Source organism: Oryctolagus cuniculus, chromosome 15 (genome assembly GCF_051225735.1).
Source record: "Oryctolagus cuniculus isolate XC-2025 breed Fujian yellow rabbit chromosome 15, ASM5122573v1, whole genome shotgun sequence".
Classification (NCBI taxonomy): Eukaryota; Metazoa; Chordata; class Mammalia; order Lagomorpha; family Leporidae; genus Oryctolagus; species Oryctolagus cuniculus.
In genome coordinates this window covers 50,346,593-50,366,853 of record NC_142881.1, presented here as the reverse complement: position 1 = coordinate 50,366,853, position 20,261 = coordinate 50,346,593, and the positions used below count along the sequence as shown (strand labels likewise).

Here is a 20,261-nt window from a genome sequence, read left to right as displayed (position 1 = left end):
TCATGGATTCATATTTTATAACGTGTATAAGAACTTGTTACAGAACTAGTTTACTTCACTACTCACACTGTCCTGAATTTGGCCATTGGGAGTATTTTCTTTGTTTCTGTTACAAATGATTTTATACTGATAGCATCCCTCTGTTCTCCAGCTCTAATATCATCCATTTCTCCAAAGATCCATAGTTCCTTTTACCTTTTGAAATGGTATTTAGAAACCAAGAAATGGGTGCTAGTATGGTCATTGCTGCTCAGGTGTCATTTCCAGTCCTTTTCAGTGGATTTAAGAAAAGCTGCTCTGTGTATGTTTTAGAAATCATGATTTCATGCCATGAATTTAATTCTAACCTCGAGTTCTTCCTTTCCTTATTTGATATTATATTTGTATTTTCCTTCTTCCATAGTGAGAATCATGGTTCTCCAAATGTTTAATCTTTTGCTTACTCCTATAATTTACAAAATTTGTATACCTATTATATTGCAGAAACAAACGTAAAATACAGAATTTGAGAATATGCCCTTATACTGAGAGTATGTTGTTGAAAACTGCGTTCAAAAATAATTAGGTTCACAGCAATGTTACTTATTTGAAATGCAAATGGGTTCATTTATTTGTTTAAATTCAGTTCCTTCTCCTCTGTTTTTGTTTATTTGGTTATATATTAGAATACTTAACAAATTTAAATGCTTCCAAAAGTCAAAACTTTTCAAAAAAACAAAATCATAAGTTTCATTTCCTCATCACACACCCCATTGCTCAGAATCCCCTACAGGTAACCAATCTCAGTTGTTTTCTGAATTGTCCTGAGTTTCTTCTTGGAATAGTAAATATTGATTTTTTTTCTCAACTTTTATTTGTACTTGTTTTATGCTGAATTCCCACAGCATGAGTTTTTGTTTCCTCAGCTTCTCCTGGGATATCTTTTTCTTCTGTGCAACTTCTGGCTTAGGGATATTTTGTTCCATTTCACTAAGGATCATCTCTGTGACACAGGGAGCTCCTGTGAGGGTGAAATCTGACCATGACTCTGTAAGGACATCAGCATATCTTGGGTGCTTTTTTCACTTGGATATGTTCAGTGACCAGAGAATCCACATCTAATCCCTTCATTTTGACTCTACTCTCTGCATTTTTAAACACAGACAGCATAAATTCGGTACTCTATGGGCCACTGACCCTTTGTTGGCTCCCATTGTTTGGCATGGGCACGCCTACTGACTCCACTATTGTGTTGAGGGAGTGGCACAGAATGCTCCTTTAAAGTGACATCTTTCAGATACTTGGTAGCTTTTTAGAAATGCCTATCCTGGATGGTCTGACCAGTTTCACGGGTGTTCTTAAAGTGAACATTAAGATTGGAACCCCTTGATTGGTAGGATTTTGTGGGATTTTCTGGGTCTAGTGAATCATTTTCACAGATTTTAGTAGGCCTCTTACAGGAAGATGCAAGTGAGCATACCTTTTTTTTTTTAAGAAATAACAATCTATCCTAGAAATCAGTATTGATCAGTTCACAGAGCTCTTCTTAATTCTTTTTCACAGCCCATTTGTATAACATGATGTATGTATATCAAAGTTTATTCAGTCAATTTCCTAGATTTGCTTTTGACTTTCTATTTTTTTTCCATTGACTTATTTATTTGTCTTTAGGTAATAACCTGATTGTCTTGATTCCAGTTTCTGTATACTAATTCTTGAACAGTTAGAGTAAGCATCCTACTTTCTGCTTTGATATATCATATAGATTTCAAGTCAGTTTGCCACTTTTCCCAGAAAACTTAATAAGATTTTGTTTGGCATTGCTTTGAATCTATAGACTGCTTTTGTGAATTTTGGGTCATCCAGTACCCAGCCATGGTGTCTTTCCATTTATGTAGTCCTTCCTCAATTTCTGTTGTTGCTGTTTTTTTTTTTTTTTTTTTTTTTTTTGACAGGCAGAGTGGATAGTGAGAGAGACAGAGAGAAAGGTCTTCCTTTTGCTGTTGGTTCACCTTCCAATGGCCACCATGGCTGGCGCGCTGCGGCCGGCGCACAGCGCTGATCCGAAGGCAGGAGCTAGGTGCTTCTCTTGGTCTCCCATGGGGTGCAGGGCCCAAGCACTTGGGCCATCCTCCACTGCCTTCCTGGGCCACAGCAGAGAGCTGGCCTGGAAGAGAGGCAACCGGAAAAGATTCCAGCACCCCGACCGGGACTAGAACCTGGTGTGCTGGCACCGCTAGGTGGAGGATTAGTGCAGCATATACATTATGTTGTGTCTTCAAAGTTTCTTATCCTAAAGTACAAGATATCATTTATATTATTGAAGGTAAAACTTTGAACACATGGTTAAATGATACCTACTTTTTTCTACTCTGAAGTTACTGCTTTTACACTGTAATTAAGTAATTTGAGAAGAATATTTTGAAACTTGTGTATCTTGTTCTTTCTCAAACTTCAATCATTTACACACCCATTGGTATTTCACAGAGTCACTTTTTATTATAGTAGTGGCACAATGGCAAAATTCCTTCATTCCTGTTTATTTGTTACCTGCCATTATACATTAAAGAAAAAATTCTTCTTATTCATTCTTTAATTCTCCTCATTAGTTTATTCTAGGATGGACCGACAGGTTTTTCAAACTTCAGGAGAGGGATGGTAGCCATTCTTGCTGGTTCTTTTGATGCTCAAGATGCCTAAGAGCCTCTAGAAGCCTCTTGAAGCTGGCTCTGGGTCCTTTGGACATGTCTCAATTTTTCCTTTACAGCATTTTTTTACTCTCTGTTGTAAAAAGATGTTCCATGTTCCTTTGGTACTTTGTTCTAGACTTGGAATGAGCCAGGTTGGATTTTTTTTTTTTTTTTTTTTTGACAGGCAGAGTGGACAGTGAGAGAGAGAGACAGAAAGGTCTTCCTTTGCCGTTGGTTCACCCTCCAATGGCCGCCGGCGCACCGTACTGATCCGATGGCAGGAGCCAGGTACTTATCCTGGTCTCCCATGGGGTGCAGGACCCAAGCACTTGGGCCATCCTCCACTGCACTCCTGGGCCACAGCAGAGAGCTGGCCTGGAAGAGGGGCAACCGGGACAGAATCCAGCGCCCCACTGGGACTAGAACCCGGTGTGCCGGTGCCACAAGGCGGAGGATTAGCCTAGTGAGCCGCGGTGCCGGCCAGTGAGCCAGGTTTTCATCAAGAAATTCTGATTTTTAAAGGATTGAACAGTGTTTAGAAACATAGCGTGGACACTAGATGTGCTCATTGACTGTTGTATGTGGTTGCTGTTTGTCCTTTCAGCAGAATGGACTATGAAATATATAATTTCATACTCTTAAAAATCTGAGTTCATTCTCATACTTATTTTTTAAATCCAACACGGCATGGTTATTCTTTGCCTTCCACCATCCTATATAGGCATCTCCCTTTTTTGTCAGGAACTCTGTCTTTTCCAATAATATATTTATTCATTTTGAAATACATATTTGTATACCAACTTGGATTCCTGGGATGTCAATTCCACATGGTCATGATAAACTATCCGGTACATACATACATATATTGCTGGATTAGATTTTTCAGTGTTTGTTAAAGATTTTTATGACTATGTTCATATGACGTCATGCTCAATTTTTATGAAGTCCTTGTTGGAGTTTTAAAAATCATGATTATACTGAATTCATAAAATGGGGGTGATATTTTCCTACTGATGTAGGGACTTTCAAAAGGGAAAGTTAATGGCTCTCCCAGAACAAAGAAAGGGCAATGTGACCTAACCAGTAACTGTTAATGCATGTGAAACCTTACAACTACTTATAGTGATCCTATAACCTTAAAGTACCCAGTCGGAATGTATGTATTCATATAAAGGGAAACAGAGGAACTCAGATTGTATATAAGGCAATTCTTGCTTTGTTTGGGGCTCAGATTTTTTGGATATGAATCCACGGGGCCTTTTGCTGGCATAAATAAATCCTGCTTCCTGCTAAAGCCTCAGTGTCGCGTTTCTCTGTCCAAATGTCTTGCTATACTATTTTATGATAAATGTGGGAAGATTAATATTTTAATGTAAATGTTTGATAAAGTTTACTAGTAAAGCCATTTGAGCCTGTGCTTGTCTTAGGAGATTTTTGAATTATGAATTCAGTATTTTTAGTAGAAATATGGTACTTCAGATTTTTTCTTTTAAGATTTATTTATTTCATTTCAAAGTTAGAATTACACAATGAGAGTAAGAGACAGAAATCTTCCATTCTGCTGGAAGTTTGTTTTTTTTTTATCAAGTTTTTTGATCTCAAAGAACCACATTTTGTTCTCATTGATTTTTGTTCATTTTTTATTGCTTCTTTAATTTTACCTTGCCATCTTTCTATTTACTTGGAGTTATTATGCTTTTTTCCTAATACTTAAACGTTCTCTTCCTTTATAAAAATTTATTTGAAAGGCAGAGGCCATGGGTGTCTCCCATGGGTTGCAAGGGTGCAGCTACTTACCTTGTCACCTGCTGCCTCCCAGAATATACATTGGTAGGAAGCTAGAATTTGAAACAGAGGTGGTATTTGAACCCAAGGCACTCTGATAAGATATGCAAGCATCCCAAGTATTTGTCTTAACTGCACCAAATGCCAGTTCCTTCTCTTTGCTCTTCTCTTCTCTTCTCTTCTCTTTCTCTCTCTCTTTTCTTTCCATTTCTCTCTTCCTTTCTCTCTCATTCTCTCTCTTTCTTTCTTGTATTTATTTGAAAGAGTTAACAGGCAGAGAGAGAGAGAGAGAGAGAGAGAGAGGTCTTCCATCTGCTGGTTCACTCCCCAAATGGGTACAGTGGCTAGAACTGGGCAATCCAAAGCCAGGAGCAAAGAGCCTCTTGCTGGGTCTCCTACATGGATGCAGAGACCCAAGCTCTTGGGCCATTCTCTGCTGCCTTTTCAGGCGCATTAGCAAGGAACTAGATCAGAAAGGTGCCCATATTGTATGCCAGCACTGCAGGCAATGGCTTTACCCCCTCCTCTTTTCTAATTCAAACATTCACAACTACCTATTTCTCTTTAAATACTAAGTGGAGCTTTAGCAGCATTCCAAAAATTTTTTTTTTATTTTTTAAAAAATTTTTTGACAGGCAGAGTTAGACAGTGAGAGAGAGACAGAGAGAAAGGTTTTCCTTCCGTTGGTTCACCCCCCAGTGGCTGCTACCGCCGGTGCTTCTTCCTGGTCTCCCATGCGGGTTCAGGGCCCAAGCACTTGGGCCATCCCTCACTGCCTTCCCGGGCCACAGCAGAGAGCTGGTCTGGAAGAGGAACAACCGGGACAGAATCTGGCACCCTGACCAGGACTAGAACCCCGGGGTGCTGGCGCCGCAGGCAGAAGATAAGCCTAGTGAGCTGCTGCGCTGGCCCCCCAAATTTTGACATATTGTTTTTATTATTATTTAATTTAAAATACTTTCTAATTTTCCTTGTGAATTTTGATCCATGGATAGTTAGAAGTGTGATGGTTACTTTTCTTTTTTTTTTTTTTTTAAAGATTTATTTAAAGTCAGAGTTACACAGAGGAGAGGCAGAGAGAGAGAGAGAAAGAGAGATTCCATCCGCTGGTTCACTCCCCAATTGGCCACAACGGCGGGAGCTGGGCTGATCTGAAGCCAAGAACCAGGAGCTTCTTCCGGGTCTCCCACATGGGCATAGGGGTCCAAGGACTTGGGCCATCTTCTGCTGCTTTCTCAGGCCATAGCAGAGAGCTAGATCAGAAGTGGAGCAACAAGGACTCAAACCAGCACCCAAATGAGATGTCAGCACTGCAGGCATCTTTACCCGCTATGCCACAGTGCTGGCCCCACAATTACTTTTCAACTATTTGATATTTCCCCTGAGTAATTTCATTATGGGCAGAGAATATTCTGTATGATTCTAATCCTTTCAGACTGTAGGATTGTTTTTATGATCTAGCACATAGTTGATTTTGGTACGCCTTTTCCATTTATACTTGAGAAGAATATATATCCCATTGGATGTAGCATTCTGTATCAGTTTAGTGAAGTTGTTTGATAGTGTTGGCTCGAATTTTTTTTTTTCTTTTTTTTAGCCGAAAAAAGTCTGCTTATTATCAGTTACTGAGAAAGTAACTGGGATTTTCCTTTGTGAATCTCTGTGTCCTTTCAAGTCTTTCCTGTATAATTGTAGTTCATTGGTTCTTTTTACATGTTTATTTTCATATACTTAAAAGAGCAACAGAGAGAGAGAGACTGACAGAAAAAGAGAAATCTTACATCTGCTAATTCTTGCTCCTAATTCCTGCAAGAGTCAGGACTGGACCAGGTGGAAAGCAGGAGCTCAGAACCCCATCCAGGTCTCACGTGGGTGGCAGAAGCCTACGTATCATCTGCTACCTCTCAGGATGCATTAGTGGAAGCTAGATGGGAAGCAGAGCAGTCAGAACTTGAACTAGCAATCTAATTTGGGATGTGGGCATCTGGCCATCCCTGTGTTTTTGTATTTAAAGTGCTGAAGGATTTTCCCATCTTGTTTGGGGTTCATCTGACCCTTCTGGCTCTGTGTTTGTCAATATTTCAACCACTGTATTGTCATATACTTCCTCAGTCTCTTTCTCTCCTTTTAAAATTCTCCCCCATCTTTTTCAATGCTGTGTTTATAAAATTGAGATTAAATGGAATATATAGTTCTTACTGTATATGAGTGCTATTTTCTTGAATCACAATTTTTTTAAATAATTAAAGCAGTATATATTTATCATAGAAATTTCTGTACAGCAGTTATAAACAAAGGAAATAAAAATTGCATAGAATATTCCTTGTGCAGATAGGAAATTATTTTTGACAGGCAGAGTGGACAGTGAGAGAGAGACAGAGAGAAAGGTCCTTTTCCGTTGGTTCACCCCCACAGTGGCCGCTGTGGCTGGCGCGCTGCAGCTGGTGCACCGCGCTGATCCAAAGCCAAGAGCCAGGTGCTTCTCCTGGTCTCCCATGGGGTGCAGGGCCCAAGGACTCGGGCCATCCTCCAGTGCACTCCCGGGCCACAGCAGAGAGCTGGACTGGAAGAGGAGCCACCGGGACAGAATCCGGTGCCCCGACCGGGACTAGAACCCTGGGTGCCAGCACTGCAGGCAGAGGATTAGCCTAGTGAGCTGCAGCGCCAGCTGCGCAGATAGGAAGTTTAACATGAATTTATGTTATAAAGTTTTTAAGTCATTTTTGTTAAAAAAAAAAAGATTATTTATTTGAGAAGAAGAGTTAACAGAGAGAGGGAAAAAGAGAGAGAGGTTTTCTATCTGCTGGTTCACTCTCCAAATGGCTGCAACAGCCAGTGCTGGGCCAGGGCAAAGCCAGGAGCTTCTTCCGGGTCTCTCATCTGGGTGCAGGAGCCCAAGCACTTGGGCTATCTTCCACTGCTTTCCCCGTGCTATTAGTAAAGAGCTGGATCGAAAGTTAAGCACCTAGGATTGGAACAGGTGCTCCTGTGGGATGCTGGCACCGCAGGCGGAGGCTTAACTTACTATGCTGCAGTGCCAGCCCCTGTTGTGAAGTTTTAGTCCTACAGAATCTGTAATTTTTCTTGTGATAAACATGTAAGAATTTACCATGTTAACCATTTTTAATGTACAGTAATGTTAACAGTGCATATATATTGTCGTACTGTACCCAGGATTCTGTTTCAGGTGTTGTTGAATAACTAGCCTCAAGTGAGAGTTGCCTGGAAGAAAGCTTTATTGTGTCAAGTGAAGGAGACAGTGGGAAGGTATAGTTTCTCATAGAAACTGCCTTCCTGAGAAGCAAATTATAGCAAGGTTAGGAAAGAATCCAGGATGTAGAAAAGAGGGAGCGGGAGGGCTCTTTGTGCTCAAGCAACGGGTTACATGTTCATACATTGTATGTTGAAAATCATGAGTTGAGGCTGGCGATGTTTCTGCTTAAGCCATGGCTTGCATCCTGTATGGGCGCTGGATCGACTCCCAGCTGTTACTCTTCCAATCCAGCTCTTTACTAATGCACCTGGGAAAGCAGGGAAGATGGTCTAATTCCCTGGGTTCCTGTACCCATGTGGGGAACCTGAAAGAAGCTCCTGGCTCCTGGCTGCAGCCTGGCACAGCCCTAGCCGTTTCAGCCATTTGAGGAATGAACCAGCGAATGGTAGATTCTCTCTGTCTCTCTCTCTTTCTCTGTGTGTGTCTGTCTTTCTCCCCCTCTCTGTTTCTCCTCTCACTCTCTGTAACTCTTTCAAGTAAATAAATAATTCTTAAAAAAAAAAAAAATCCAGACTCAAACTTCTTATAGTTTTTCTTGGTTGACTAGTGATCTGCCTCCCTCTGAGTACATGTTGTAAGATAAGCTTTCCTGGAACATTCTCTGAAAAACAAGCTCTGACAAGCAAACTGTTTGAGATTCTCTGCCTCTGTTCTTGTGCCCTTCTCTAGCCTAAATCCTACACTCTTAACTGCAGATCCCTAGAATTTTCTCATTTTTTGAAACTGAAACTCCTGGAGGTTGGTGGGGATGCAGCATTTGCTCAGCGTTAGTAACCCAGTTGGGATGCTCTCATTATGTATAGATGTGCTGGTGTTCTACTCCTAGCTCCTCTCCTGATTCCAGCTTTCTACTGATGATCAACCTGGAAGGCAGGTATAGCTCAAGTATTTGTGACCCTACCACCTGTGTGGGAGAACTGACTAGGGTTCTGAACTTCAGCCTGGCCCAAGCCCTTGCTGGTGCGGACATTTGAGTAGTGACCCAGTGGATGAGAGCTTTCCCACCTTTCTGTGTTCCTTTCTTCCACTCAAATAAATAAATAAATATTTAGAAAGTCAAATTCTGTATCTGTTGAACCACAGCTCCCCTTTTTCCCTTTCCCTAGGCTCTTGACAACTACCATTCATTATACTTTCTATGAGTCTGACTACTTTAGATCCCTCATGTAAGTGGAATGGTGCAGTCTTTATATTTTTTTTTGAGTTTCACTTAGCATGCCTTCAGATTTCATCCATTTTGTAGCATAAGACAGAATGTGTTATTAAAGACTGAATCACTTTCCATTGCCTGGACATAAATAATTTTCTTGTCTTTCTGTCTGTTCATGGATATTTAGATTGTTTCCATCTCTGAACTATTGTGAATAATGCTATAATCAACATGGGTATGTGTGCCTTTCTCTCATCTCTTTCTGAGATAATAGTGATAGTTATTGTACACTGCTTGATACTATTCCACACATCTTAGATGCCTTCATCTTGTTTTTCTGCTTTTTTTTCTTTTTGTAAAATCCCAATATTTTAAAATTTAAATTTGGCAATGAGTTTTCACATATGGTGATAGGGCTAGTGTTAATATACCCATAATATATATACTTTAGAAAAATATTCACTCTTTGAGTGGGCAGTTATAAAAAGGTGTCCCTTCCTGCTTCAGTATGGGTGCCTGGTTTTAGTCCTCATGGTTCCTGTTGGCTGTATACCTGTATATTATGTGTGTAGCTGGGCACAGTGCACCTGTATAAAAAAATTGTAAGTGCTTTCTTTTAACGGATGAGAGAGACAAAATTTCTAAATTCATATATAGCTACTGTTAACACTTTTTTTTGGTTTGTTTATAAAAGTGGTGCTATTATGTTTGTCCTGTTTCATTATAATTTAACATCTCACAGAAAGTCTATTAATGATGAATTTCTATGAAAATTTTTATGTATGTTTCATTTATCAAACAGTCTGAGGGGCCATAAGGGAGTAGTGGTTGGAGATAGTAAAACTAAGCTGTTTTGTAGCTTTTGTGTTCTGTTGCTTTGCATACAAAAAGTACTGAAACATGTTGGTGGAAAGTTCAAGTTTCTTAAGGAAAAGTAAATCTTAAATTTTTTATTTTTTTTTTTTTAAATTTTGACAGGCAGAGTGGACAGTGAGAGAGAGAGACAGAGAGAAAGGTCTTCCTTTTGCCGTTGGTTCACCCTCCAATGGCCGCCGCGGCCGGTGCGCTGCGACCCATGCACCACGCTGATCGATGGCAGGAGCCAGGTGCTTTTCCTGGTCTCCCATGGGGTGCAGGACCCAAGCACTTGGGCCATCCTCCACTGCACTCCCTGGCCACAGCAGAGAGCTGGCCTGGAAGAGGGGCAACCGGGACAGAATCCGGCGCCCCGACCGGGACTAGAACCCAGTGTGCCAGCGCCGCAAGGCGGAGGATTAGCCTAGTGAGCCGCGGCGCTGGCCTAGTAAATCTTAAATTTATAAAAGTGGTTTATCTGTAACTTCAGGAACAAGTTACCTTGTGAAGCAAGGTGTGGTATTATGAAAGAATTAACATTTTCTGATTTTTGTTTTATAGGTATACTGCAGCATCCAGATGGCACAGTTTTAAAACAGTTACAACCACCTCCAAGGGGCCCAAGAGAGCTGGAATTCTATAATATGGTAAGTGGTGTCAGATTTTCTGTGTTCAGGGTGTTTTTCAACGTTTTCTTGTATTGACTCAAAATAAGAAATATATTTGGAGGCTACCATTGTGGCATAGCGGGCTGAGCCTCACTTGGAATGCTGCCATACCATATGGGCATGCTTGCTCCACTTCAAATCCAGCTCCCTTGTAATGTGTGTGGGAAAAGAGCAGAGGATGTCCCAAGTACTTGGGTCCCTGCTACTTACATGGAAGACCTGCTTCTGGCTCCTGGCTTAGGCCTGGTCCAGCTCTGCAGGTTGTGGCCATTTGGAGAGTGAACCAGGAGGTGGAAGATCTGTCTGTTTCTCTCTGTCTCTCCTTTTCTCTGTAACTCTCCCTTTCAAATAAGTCTGTGAAAAATATATATATTTGACAGTGTATCCTCATTTACTATGTGTAACAGACAAAAGCTTCATGAAACACAGTGCTTTAGAATGAGGTGCTAAAAATATATAGCTGTAAAAAATAATCACAATATATGCATCTGATGCTCGACCACTTAATTATATGAAACAGACTCTAATATATTAAATGTTGAGAATTCAACACCTCATTTTCATCAATGGTCAGACCATCTAGACCAAAAAAAAAAAATCAAACATCAAAATTAAACTGCACTATAGGGGCCAGTACGGTGGCATATTGGGTAAAGCCACTCACCCCCTGCGGTGCCGGCATCCTATATGGTTGCCAGTTCAAGACCCGGCTGCTCCATTTCCAATCCAGCTCTTTGCTATGACCTGGGAAAACAGTGGAAGATGGCCCAAGTCCTTGGGCCACTGCACCTATGTGGGAAACCTGGAAGAAACTCCTGGTTCCTAGCTTAGGATCAGCCCAACTCTGGCTGTTGCACCCATTTGGGGAGTGGACCAGTGGTTGGAAGACCTCTCTCTCTCTCTCTCTCTGCCTCTCTGTAACTGTGTGTTTCAGACAAATAAATACATCTTTAAAAAAAACCACAATGCTTGTCTTTATGTGATATAATCTAGTATTACCTATTCTATGTGATTTCTTAAAGATTCTTATTTGAAGCTGCTAAAATGATGACAGTGTATAGATTTTTTTTTTTTTTTTTTTTTTTTTTTTTTTTTTTTTTTTTTGGAAAAGTCAGAGCTTCGCAGAGAGAGGAGAGGCAGAGAGAAAGAGAGGTCTTCCATCTGCTGGTTCACTCTCCAACTGGCCACAATGGCTGGAGCTGCGCTGATCCGAAGCTAGGATCCAGGAGCCAGGACATTCTTCTGGGTCTCCCTTGTGGGTGCAGGGGCCCAAGGACTTGGGCCATCTTCTACTGCTTTTCCAGGCCACAGCAGAGAGCTGGTTTGGAAGTGGAGTAGCCGGAACTCGAACTGGCATCCATATGGGATGCTGGGCAATGTAGGTGGGGGCTTTACCTGCCATGCCACAGCGCCGGCCCCCAACAAAGTATGGATTTGACCTGCAGTTTGAAAAACACTTCACTGAGAGGCTTTTTGTAGTTCTCAGAAATGCTGCATTAGATGTTTTTACTATTTTAAGAATTTCTGAAAGTCTTCCATGTCCTGATATGTGCTATGCCTCTCCACAAAGAGAAAAGGGCTGTGCTTCACATCTCATGCACCGTGTGACTGGGAATAGTTTTTAGTTCATTCACAGTGTACTGCAATCACCACTAACACCAAAGCATTCTCATCACCCCTAAGGAAAACCTCTACTTGTTAAGCCAGGTTGTAGTATTTCTCCCTCCCTCCACCCCGTTAATTGTCAGTCTGCTATCTGTGGATTTTCCTATTCAGGGTGTTTCATATAAATGAGTCCTGCAAAATGTGACCTTTGGCATTTGTTTAATAGAATGTTTTTAAGGTTCCTCTACTTTATGGCATACATCAGTGCATCTTCTCTTTTGATGGCTGAGTTTCCTTATCCGTTGAGCTGTTGATGGGCATTTAAATTGTTTCACCTTTTGGCTTTTGTTAATAGTGGTACTTTGAACATTCATGTTGAAGTTTTTGTTTGAATATTTGTTTCCAATTTATTTGGATGTATTTTTAGGAATGTAATTGCTGGATCCTATAATAATACACTTAATTTTTTGAGAAACTATCAAACTATGGCTACACAAAATGGATACACCATTTTAAATTCCTACCAGTAGTGTATGAGAGTTCTCCACATCCTCATATTATATTATTTTTTTCAATGGCCACCCTCTTGAATATGAAATGTTATCTTATTATGACTTGTTTTGATTTTTATTTCTTTGATAGCTAATGATATTAAGCATCTTTTCATATACTTGCTATTTTTGTATCTTCTGCAGAAAATGTCTATTCAGATATTTTGCCCATTTTTAGAGTTCTCATTTTTTAAGTTGCAGAGTTCTTTACATACTTATTCCTCTCAGATGCATGGTTTGCAATATTTTTTTGCAATACTGCAGGTTGTCTTTTCTTTCCTTCCTTGCTTCTTCCCTCTCCTCCCCTCCCCTCACCTCTCCTCTCTTCTCTTTCCCTCTCTCTTCCTTCCTTCCTTCCTCCCTCCCTCCCACCTCCTTCCCTTTCTTTCCTCCTTCCTTTCAACAGAAAGAACTCTTCCATCTGCTGGTTCACCTCCCAAATGGCTGCAAAGGCTGGAACTGGGCTGCTCCTAAGCCAGGAGCCAGGAGCTTCTTCTGGATCTCCCATGTAGATGCAGGGGCCAAAGTACTTGACGATCCCTCTGCTGCCTTCCCAGGTGCATTAACAGGGAGCTGGATCAGAAGTGCAGCAGCTGAGGGCCCTAACTGATGCACATATGGAATGCTGGCTTTACCCACTAAGCCACAGCACTAGCCCCAGCAGGTTGTCTTTTCATGTTGTTGGTCGTGTTCGTTGAAGCACAAGCTTCTAAAATTTTAATGAATTCTATTTTATTTCTCTTCAGTTGCCTTTGCTCTTGGTATCCTGTTTAAGAAACTTTTGCCTAATCCAGTGTCATAACAATTTATACTTGTTTTCTTCTAAAAGTTTTATAGCTTTAGCCCTAAAATTTAGGCCTTTCATCTGTTTTTGTGTATGAATGAGGAAGGCATCCAACTTAATCCTTTGGGTTTCTAGTCCTAACATAGTTTGTTGAGCTGACTATATTTTCCCACCCTGAATTATCTTAGCAGCCATGTCTAAAATCAGTTGGCCATAAATATAAAGGAAAAATGCTTAAAGGAATTCTGTCTAGTATTGCATGAAGGAATGAATGAATTTGGAATTGAGAGGCAATAAATTGATAATTGGTACAGTATGCTTTATAGGCTTTCAAATTTATTCCATTGATCTAAATGTCTATCCTTTTTTTATTGATTACTTTAGCTATATAGTGAGTTTTGAAATTGTAATGTAAGAATCCTCCCACTTTGTTCTTTTTCAGATTATTTTGGCTGTTAAAAAAGACTCAGTTTGAAACAGAAAATAATATTAGCATAAAATGAAAACTCTTCGTGTGCTGGAAAACTACTAACTACTCTTTTCAAGTTAACAGTTTATGGCCCTCCACAGCACAGTCCCATATTCACCCTTGTGACCTGGCGATAGAGTCAGTTGCTTTAAGCATTTCTTTCTCTCTTTTTTGAAGGAGTGGGATAGGGCATATGTTGTCGTCGTCGTCGTCTTCTTTTCCTTCTTCTTCTTTTGGTTTTTTCTTTAAAAGATTGATTTATTGGAACCAGCACTGCATAGAGTGAGTAAAACTGCAGCCACAATGCAGGCATCCCATATGGGTGCCAGTTTGAATCCTAGTTGTTCCACTTCCGATCCAGCTCCCTGCTAGTGTGCCTGAGAAAGCAGTGGAAGATGCCCAAGTCCTTGAGTCCTTCACCCACGTGGGAGACCCAGATGAAGCTGGCTCTTGGCTTTGGCATGGCCCAGCCCTGACCCTTGCAAGCATTTGGGAAGTAAACCAGCAGATGGAAGATCTCTGTCTAGCTCTCTTTCTCTCTCCCTCTGCCTCTGCCTTTCCTTCTCTAACTCTGACTTTTAAATAAATAAATAAATCTTAAAAAAACACATTTATTTGAAAGAGGTCTTCTATCTGCTGGTTCACTCCCCACATGGCTGCAACAGCTGAAGCTGGGCCGATTGGAAGCCAGGGGCCAGGATTTTCTTCCAGGTCTCTCATGTGGGTGGAAGGGCCCAAGCACTTGGGCCATCTTTCACTGCTCTCCCAGGCCACTATGGGGAGCTGGATCGGAAGAGGAGCAGCTGGGACTCAAACCAGAGCCCATATGGGATGTTGGAATCACAGGTGGAGGCTTAACCTATTATGCCACAGTACTGGCCCCTGTAAGTATTTCTCTTACAATGAGTGCAGTGTTTATCTCAGTAGAGTGCCAGAAGGGCACTGTGAGTTTAAGGTCTTTTTTTTTGCCGATTCCATCTGCTGCTGATTCCATCTTCTGCCCCATTGGTCAGAAGTGAATGGTTTTCTGGCATAACCACATATCTGGATGTGCAGATACTCAACAAACTCAGAGATGAACATAGAGGGCATCCTGAAAACACTGGTACCCTGACTTATTTTTACATTTGCTTCTTAAGGGCATGTCTCTTGCCACATCCTTGCATGGACATCATATACTCCAGGCTTTCTGCCTACTTTGATTCTTGAATTTCCATTATGTGATCATGTCTCTGCCCACTGGCTATGTCTTATCTGTTCCCTGAATGGTTGCTTCATATGTCACTATTGAACATGGGCCAGCTTTGGGCAATTGCGGACTTCTCATTTAGTGGTTACAATGAAAGCTTCCTTTTTTAAAAAAGATGGATTTACTTGAAAGGCAAAGTTAGAGGGAGAGACAGAGGGAAGGAGAGAAGTCTTCTATCTGCTGTTTCACTCTCCAGATGTCTGGGGCTGATCCTGGAAATTCATCTTGCTCCCCGAGGTGAGTGGCAGTGGCTGAAGTTCTTTGACCATCTTCTGCTTTCCTACACACATTAGCAGGGAGCTGGATGGAGATGGAACAGCCAAGACTCAAGCCCTGCACATAGGGAATGCCAATATATTTTCTGGGTGGTGTCTTAACTCACTGCACCACAACCCCAGCCCCATTGAGGACTACTTTCCAAGTTTGTCCTTCCCGGGGTACATTCCTTCAGCCATAGGGAATCTTTCAGAGCTCTATTTATATCTTTGTATTGTTCTTTTATCAGTGCTTAATAATCTTTGTATTAAATATTCATTGCTTAACTCACTGTGTAGTTTCTCCTTATTGCCCCTAAATTGATACTCATTCTATGTGAGTAAAGTCATCAATTAAGGAATAACATGCAGTTATACAATTTATGGAATTCCTTTTGTGCATTCCAAAACATTTTATAATTTTAATTTGCCATATAATCCAAATGTGCTTTAATAAAAAACTCAAATGCTTTCCAAATCTTCATGCTTACACTACTCTTATTTCTATACTAAAAATATGGTGCTGTTTACTTGTGATAACTCTTAAGTCATTTGTCTAATGTCTAATTCTCAAGCTAATTACTATGGCTCCTGGACCTATAGTCAGTGATATTTAGTATTATCTATTTCAGTTTGGCATAAATTTTGAGAGATCTCTGTATGACTTTGAAGATAATTCTTTTTTTTTTTAAGATTTATTTATTTATTTGAAAGGCAGAATTGCAGACAGAGAGAGGGAGAGAGAGGAAGAGATAGATCTTCCTTTTACTAGCTCACTCCTCAAATGGCAGCAATAGCCAGGTCTGGGTCAGGCCAAAGCCAGGAGCATGGAATTCTATCTGGGTCTGTTTCCCACATGGGTGGCAGGGGTACAAGTACTTGGACCATTTTCTGCTGCTTTCCCAAGTGCATTAGCATGGAGCTGGATCAGAAGTGGAGTAGCAGGAAATTGAAGTGGGGCTCATACAGGATGCTGGAGTTGCAGGTGGCAACCTAACCTGCGATATACTACAATGCCAGCTCTAAAATAATTCTTAATCTGATTTATTTGTAAGTAAATTGTACTCATTTATTGTTGTCCTTTATATTTTTTTGGTATTGGTTAGTATATTTTTACTTGCATTAAGTGTTACATGAATGGTAATTTTTCCCCTTATTGGAAGCTCTCTCCTAACATATTCTACTATTTATTATCTCACCCCATAAGAATCCTCTTCTGCTTTTTAAATAAATATAAAAATATATCTTTAATTTTTTTTAAAGATTTATTTGTTTGAAAGGCAGAGTTACAGAGAAGCAGAGGCAGAGAGAGCTCTTCTGCCCACTGATTCACTCCCCAAATGTCTGCAATGGCAAGGGCTGACTGAGCCAGGCAAAAGCCAGAGTCAAGAGATTCTTCCGCGTTTCCTACTTGGGTATGGGGACCCAAGTACTTGGGCCATCTCCCTTTGCCTTCCCAGGCGCATTAACAGGGAGCTGGATCAGAGGTGGAGCAGCCGGGACTTCACCCGGCACCCATATGGGATGCTGAGGATGCAGGTGGCAGCTTTACCTGCTACACCACAGCACCAGACCCTAAGGAATCTTCTTCTTCTTCTTCTTTTTTTTTTTTTTTTTTTTTTTTTGACAGGCAGAGTGGACAGTGAGAGAGAGAGACAGAGAGAAAGGTCTTCCTTTGCTGTTGGTTCACCCTCCAATGGCCGCTGCGGCCAGCGCACCCTGCTGATCCAATGGCAGGAGCCAGGTACTTATCCTGGTCTCCCATGGGGTGCAGGGCCCAAGGACTTGGGCCATCCTCCACTGCACTCCAGGGCCATAGCAGAGAGCTGGCCTGGAAGAGGGGCAACCAGGACAGAATCCGGCGCCCCGACCGGGACTAGAACCCAGTGTGCCGGCGCCGCAAGGCGGAGGATTAGCCTAGTGAGCCGCGGCGCTGGCCAGGAATCTTCTTAAATGTTGAGGCCACAAAATCAAATAAGACATCAGAAGGTTCATAGATTATAGTGGAAGGAATAGATGTGTGTATGCATTCTCTATGGCTGTCATAAAACAAAATACTACAGACTGATGGTCCTCAACAACAGAAATTCGTTTTTTCACATTGCTAGAGGCTACACGTCCAAGATAGGGTGTTGCTAGGGTCAATTTCTTTTAAAACCCTCTCTGCTTGGCTGTTAGATGGCTGTTTTCCCTGTTATCTTTACATGATCTTCCCTCTGAATATGTTTATGTCCTCATTTATTCTAATGAGAACATCAGTCATCAGCCCAAGGTTCACCCTGGTAACTCCATTTAGCCTTATAACAACTTTAAATATTCTATCTCCAAATACGCTTAGAAGTACCAAGGATTAGGACGTATGACTTTTGGTGGAACACAGTTCAGCCCATTGCAATAGGTTGGTTCTCTCCAAAGTGAAGATTTGTTTTCTTTGCATTTCTGGGAGGTGAGCTTGCCTTGGGGCATAGACTTTGGAATGAAACAGATCTGTGTCTTGATTTCAGTCCCACCATTATACCTTATACCCCGCCAGAGGTGTTAACTATGAGTTGTAATGAGATTTAGGTGATAGCCTGTGATCCATGTAGGATGTTTCAGTCACAGTGCCATTTTCTTATTCTGGTCAATGCAGACCGTTTCTTATTCACTTAGTTATTTGTTGTTTTTCTGGAGATATTAACTTTAATTTTCTTTCCCTTTTAGACTTGAAAGTAAGTTTCTGGTAAAAATAAAATTATATTATAGTTTTCCCAGGAAATTTGTTGTAGTGAGATTTGACTTGTATAGTATTCTACCTTGTATAAATTCATTAACAATTTAGACCTTACCATAAAGCAAGGAACTTCCCTATTCCCCAGCTTAAGAATAATCTAATCTATTGACTTGTCAGCCTGAAGCATATCTAAATGAGTAGAATTAAAAATCATTAAGCTTGTTGGGGCGCTGGATTCTGTCCCGGTTGCCCCCCTTCCAGGCCAGCTCTCTGCTATGGCCCGGAAGTGCAGTGGAGGATGGCCCAAGTACTTGGGCCCTTCACCCCATGGGAGACCAGGAGAAGTACCTGGCTCCTGGCTTCAGATCAGCGTGGTGCACTGGCTGCAGCGTGCCAGCTGCGGCGGCCATTGGAGGGTGAACCAACAGCAAAAGGAAGACCTTTCTCTCTCTCTGTCTCTCTCTCTCACTGTCCACTCTGTCAAAAAAAAAAAAAAATCATTAAGCTTGTAAGAAATTATAATTTTGAGGACAAATGGGATGCAGTGTATTGTATCTGGGAAACTAAGTCATAAACTTAGCCTTTAGAGTTTTTTTTTGTTTTGTTTTGTTTTTTTTTGTCTTTCATGTAATGAGAATGGGTGGGCATAGATCCATTCGGACAGCTATACATGGTATATTTTAAATAGTCTTGACTTAAAGTAGTCTTATTCTAAATGTACTTATTCATGTCAAGGAATTGTAGGTTTTGATTTGCAAATGTGAGCACATTCTATGTATATTCTCTATTCTAACTTTAGGAAAGACTGATGATGTTAAGTATGTCCAATTTCATTTCACATCAGAAAGGCAAAATATAGTATAATGGTTTAGAATTCTGACAGTTTTTTCTCTCAGTTTCACTACTTAGTATTTGTATGACTTTGAGTGAATTAAATACTATCTAAACCTCATTTCATTATAATAACTGCTATAACAACAGCTGAACATGTTAAGATTTATTCCAGGTCACAGTCCCAACACAAAGCAATGATATATCTGCAGTGATAAATAGACAAGTGACTCTGATTTGATCATGACATTTCATGTACATTTCTTGAGTTGCTGAACAGTATCCTCAAATATGTACAATTACTATGCGTTGATTTAAAAAAAATACACAAGGGGTGATGTTCTGACACAATGAGTTGATAATGCCACTTGTGATGACAGCATCCCATGTTGGAATGCCAATTCAAGTCCCAGCTTATCTGTGACACCCCCAAAGAACACAGTACTAGATTGTGAAGATGAATAGATTGAAGAAATGCCAGAAATAGAATTCAAAATTTGATCGTTGAATTATTTAAAAGTAATCAGAAGCAAATGCACAAACTAATGAAATCCATACATGACATGAAAGAAAATTCTCACACAAAATTGAGATCTTAAATCAGTTGCCACCGTTATGGTATAGTGGATAAAGCCACCGCTTGTGGTGCTGGCAACCCATATGGTGCCAGTTTGTGTCCCTGCTGCTCCTCTTCCAATCCAGCTCTCTGCTATGGCCTGGGAAAGCAGTACAAGGTAGCCCAAGTCCTTGGGCCCCTGCACCAGTGCGGGAGACCTGGGGGAAGCTCCTGGCTCCTGGCTTCGGATCAGCGCCGCTCCGGCTATTGCGGCCAACTGGGGAGTGAACCAGTGGATGGAAGACCTCCCTCCCTCCCTCCCTCCCTCTCTCTCTGTCTCTCTTTCTTTTTGCCTCTCCTTCTTTCTCTATGTAACGCTGACCTTCAAATAAATAAATATTTTAAGAGAGAAATCGGGGCCAACGCTGTGGCACAGCAGGTTAATTCCCTGGCCTGAAGCGCCAGCATCGCATATGGGCGCTGGCTTGAGTCCCAGCTGCTCCACTTCCGATTCAGCTCTCTGCAGTGACCTGGGAAAGCGGTAGAAGATGTCCTAAGTCCTTGGGCCCCTGCACCCACGTGGGAGACGTGGAAGATGCTCCTAGCTTCTGGCTTTGGATCAGCGCAGCTCTTGCCATTGTGGCCAATTGGGGAGTGAACCAGCAGATGGAAGGCCTCTCTCTCTCTCTCTCTCTCTGCTTCTCCTCTCTCTGTGTAACTCTTTCAAATCAATAAATAAATCTTTAAAAAAGAGAGAAATCTAAATGAAATCTTACAAATGCAGAATTAAATAGAACAAATAAAAAATTCAGTGGAAAGCCTTAACTACAGAATCAGTGAAAAATAGG

At 41.1% G+C, this 20,261-nt stretch overlaps 1 protein-coding gene across 4 annotated transcripts in view; it reads left to right on the top strand.

Moving 5' to 3' along the window:
* IPMK (inositol polyphosphate multikinase) overlaps positions 1-20,261 on the top strand; it is a 62,426-nt gene that overhangs the window by 7,385 nt on the left and 34,780 nt on the right. For all 4 annotated transcript variants that reach the window (XM_089314862.1, XM_089314860.1, XM_002718484.6 and 1 more), the window contains exon 2: positions 10,295-10,380. Coding sequence is in view for 2 of the 4 variants with exons in the window: in XM_002718484.6 (XP_002718530.3) it covers positions 10,295-10,380 (86 nt within the window). In the remaining 2 variants the exon portion in view is untranslated. The remainder of the gene's footprint in view (positions 1-10,294; positions 10,381-20,261) is intronic.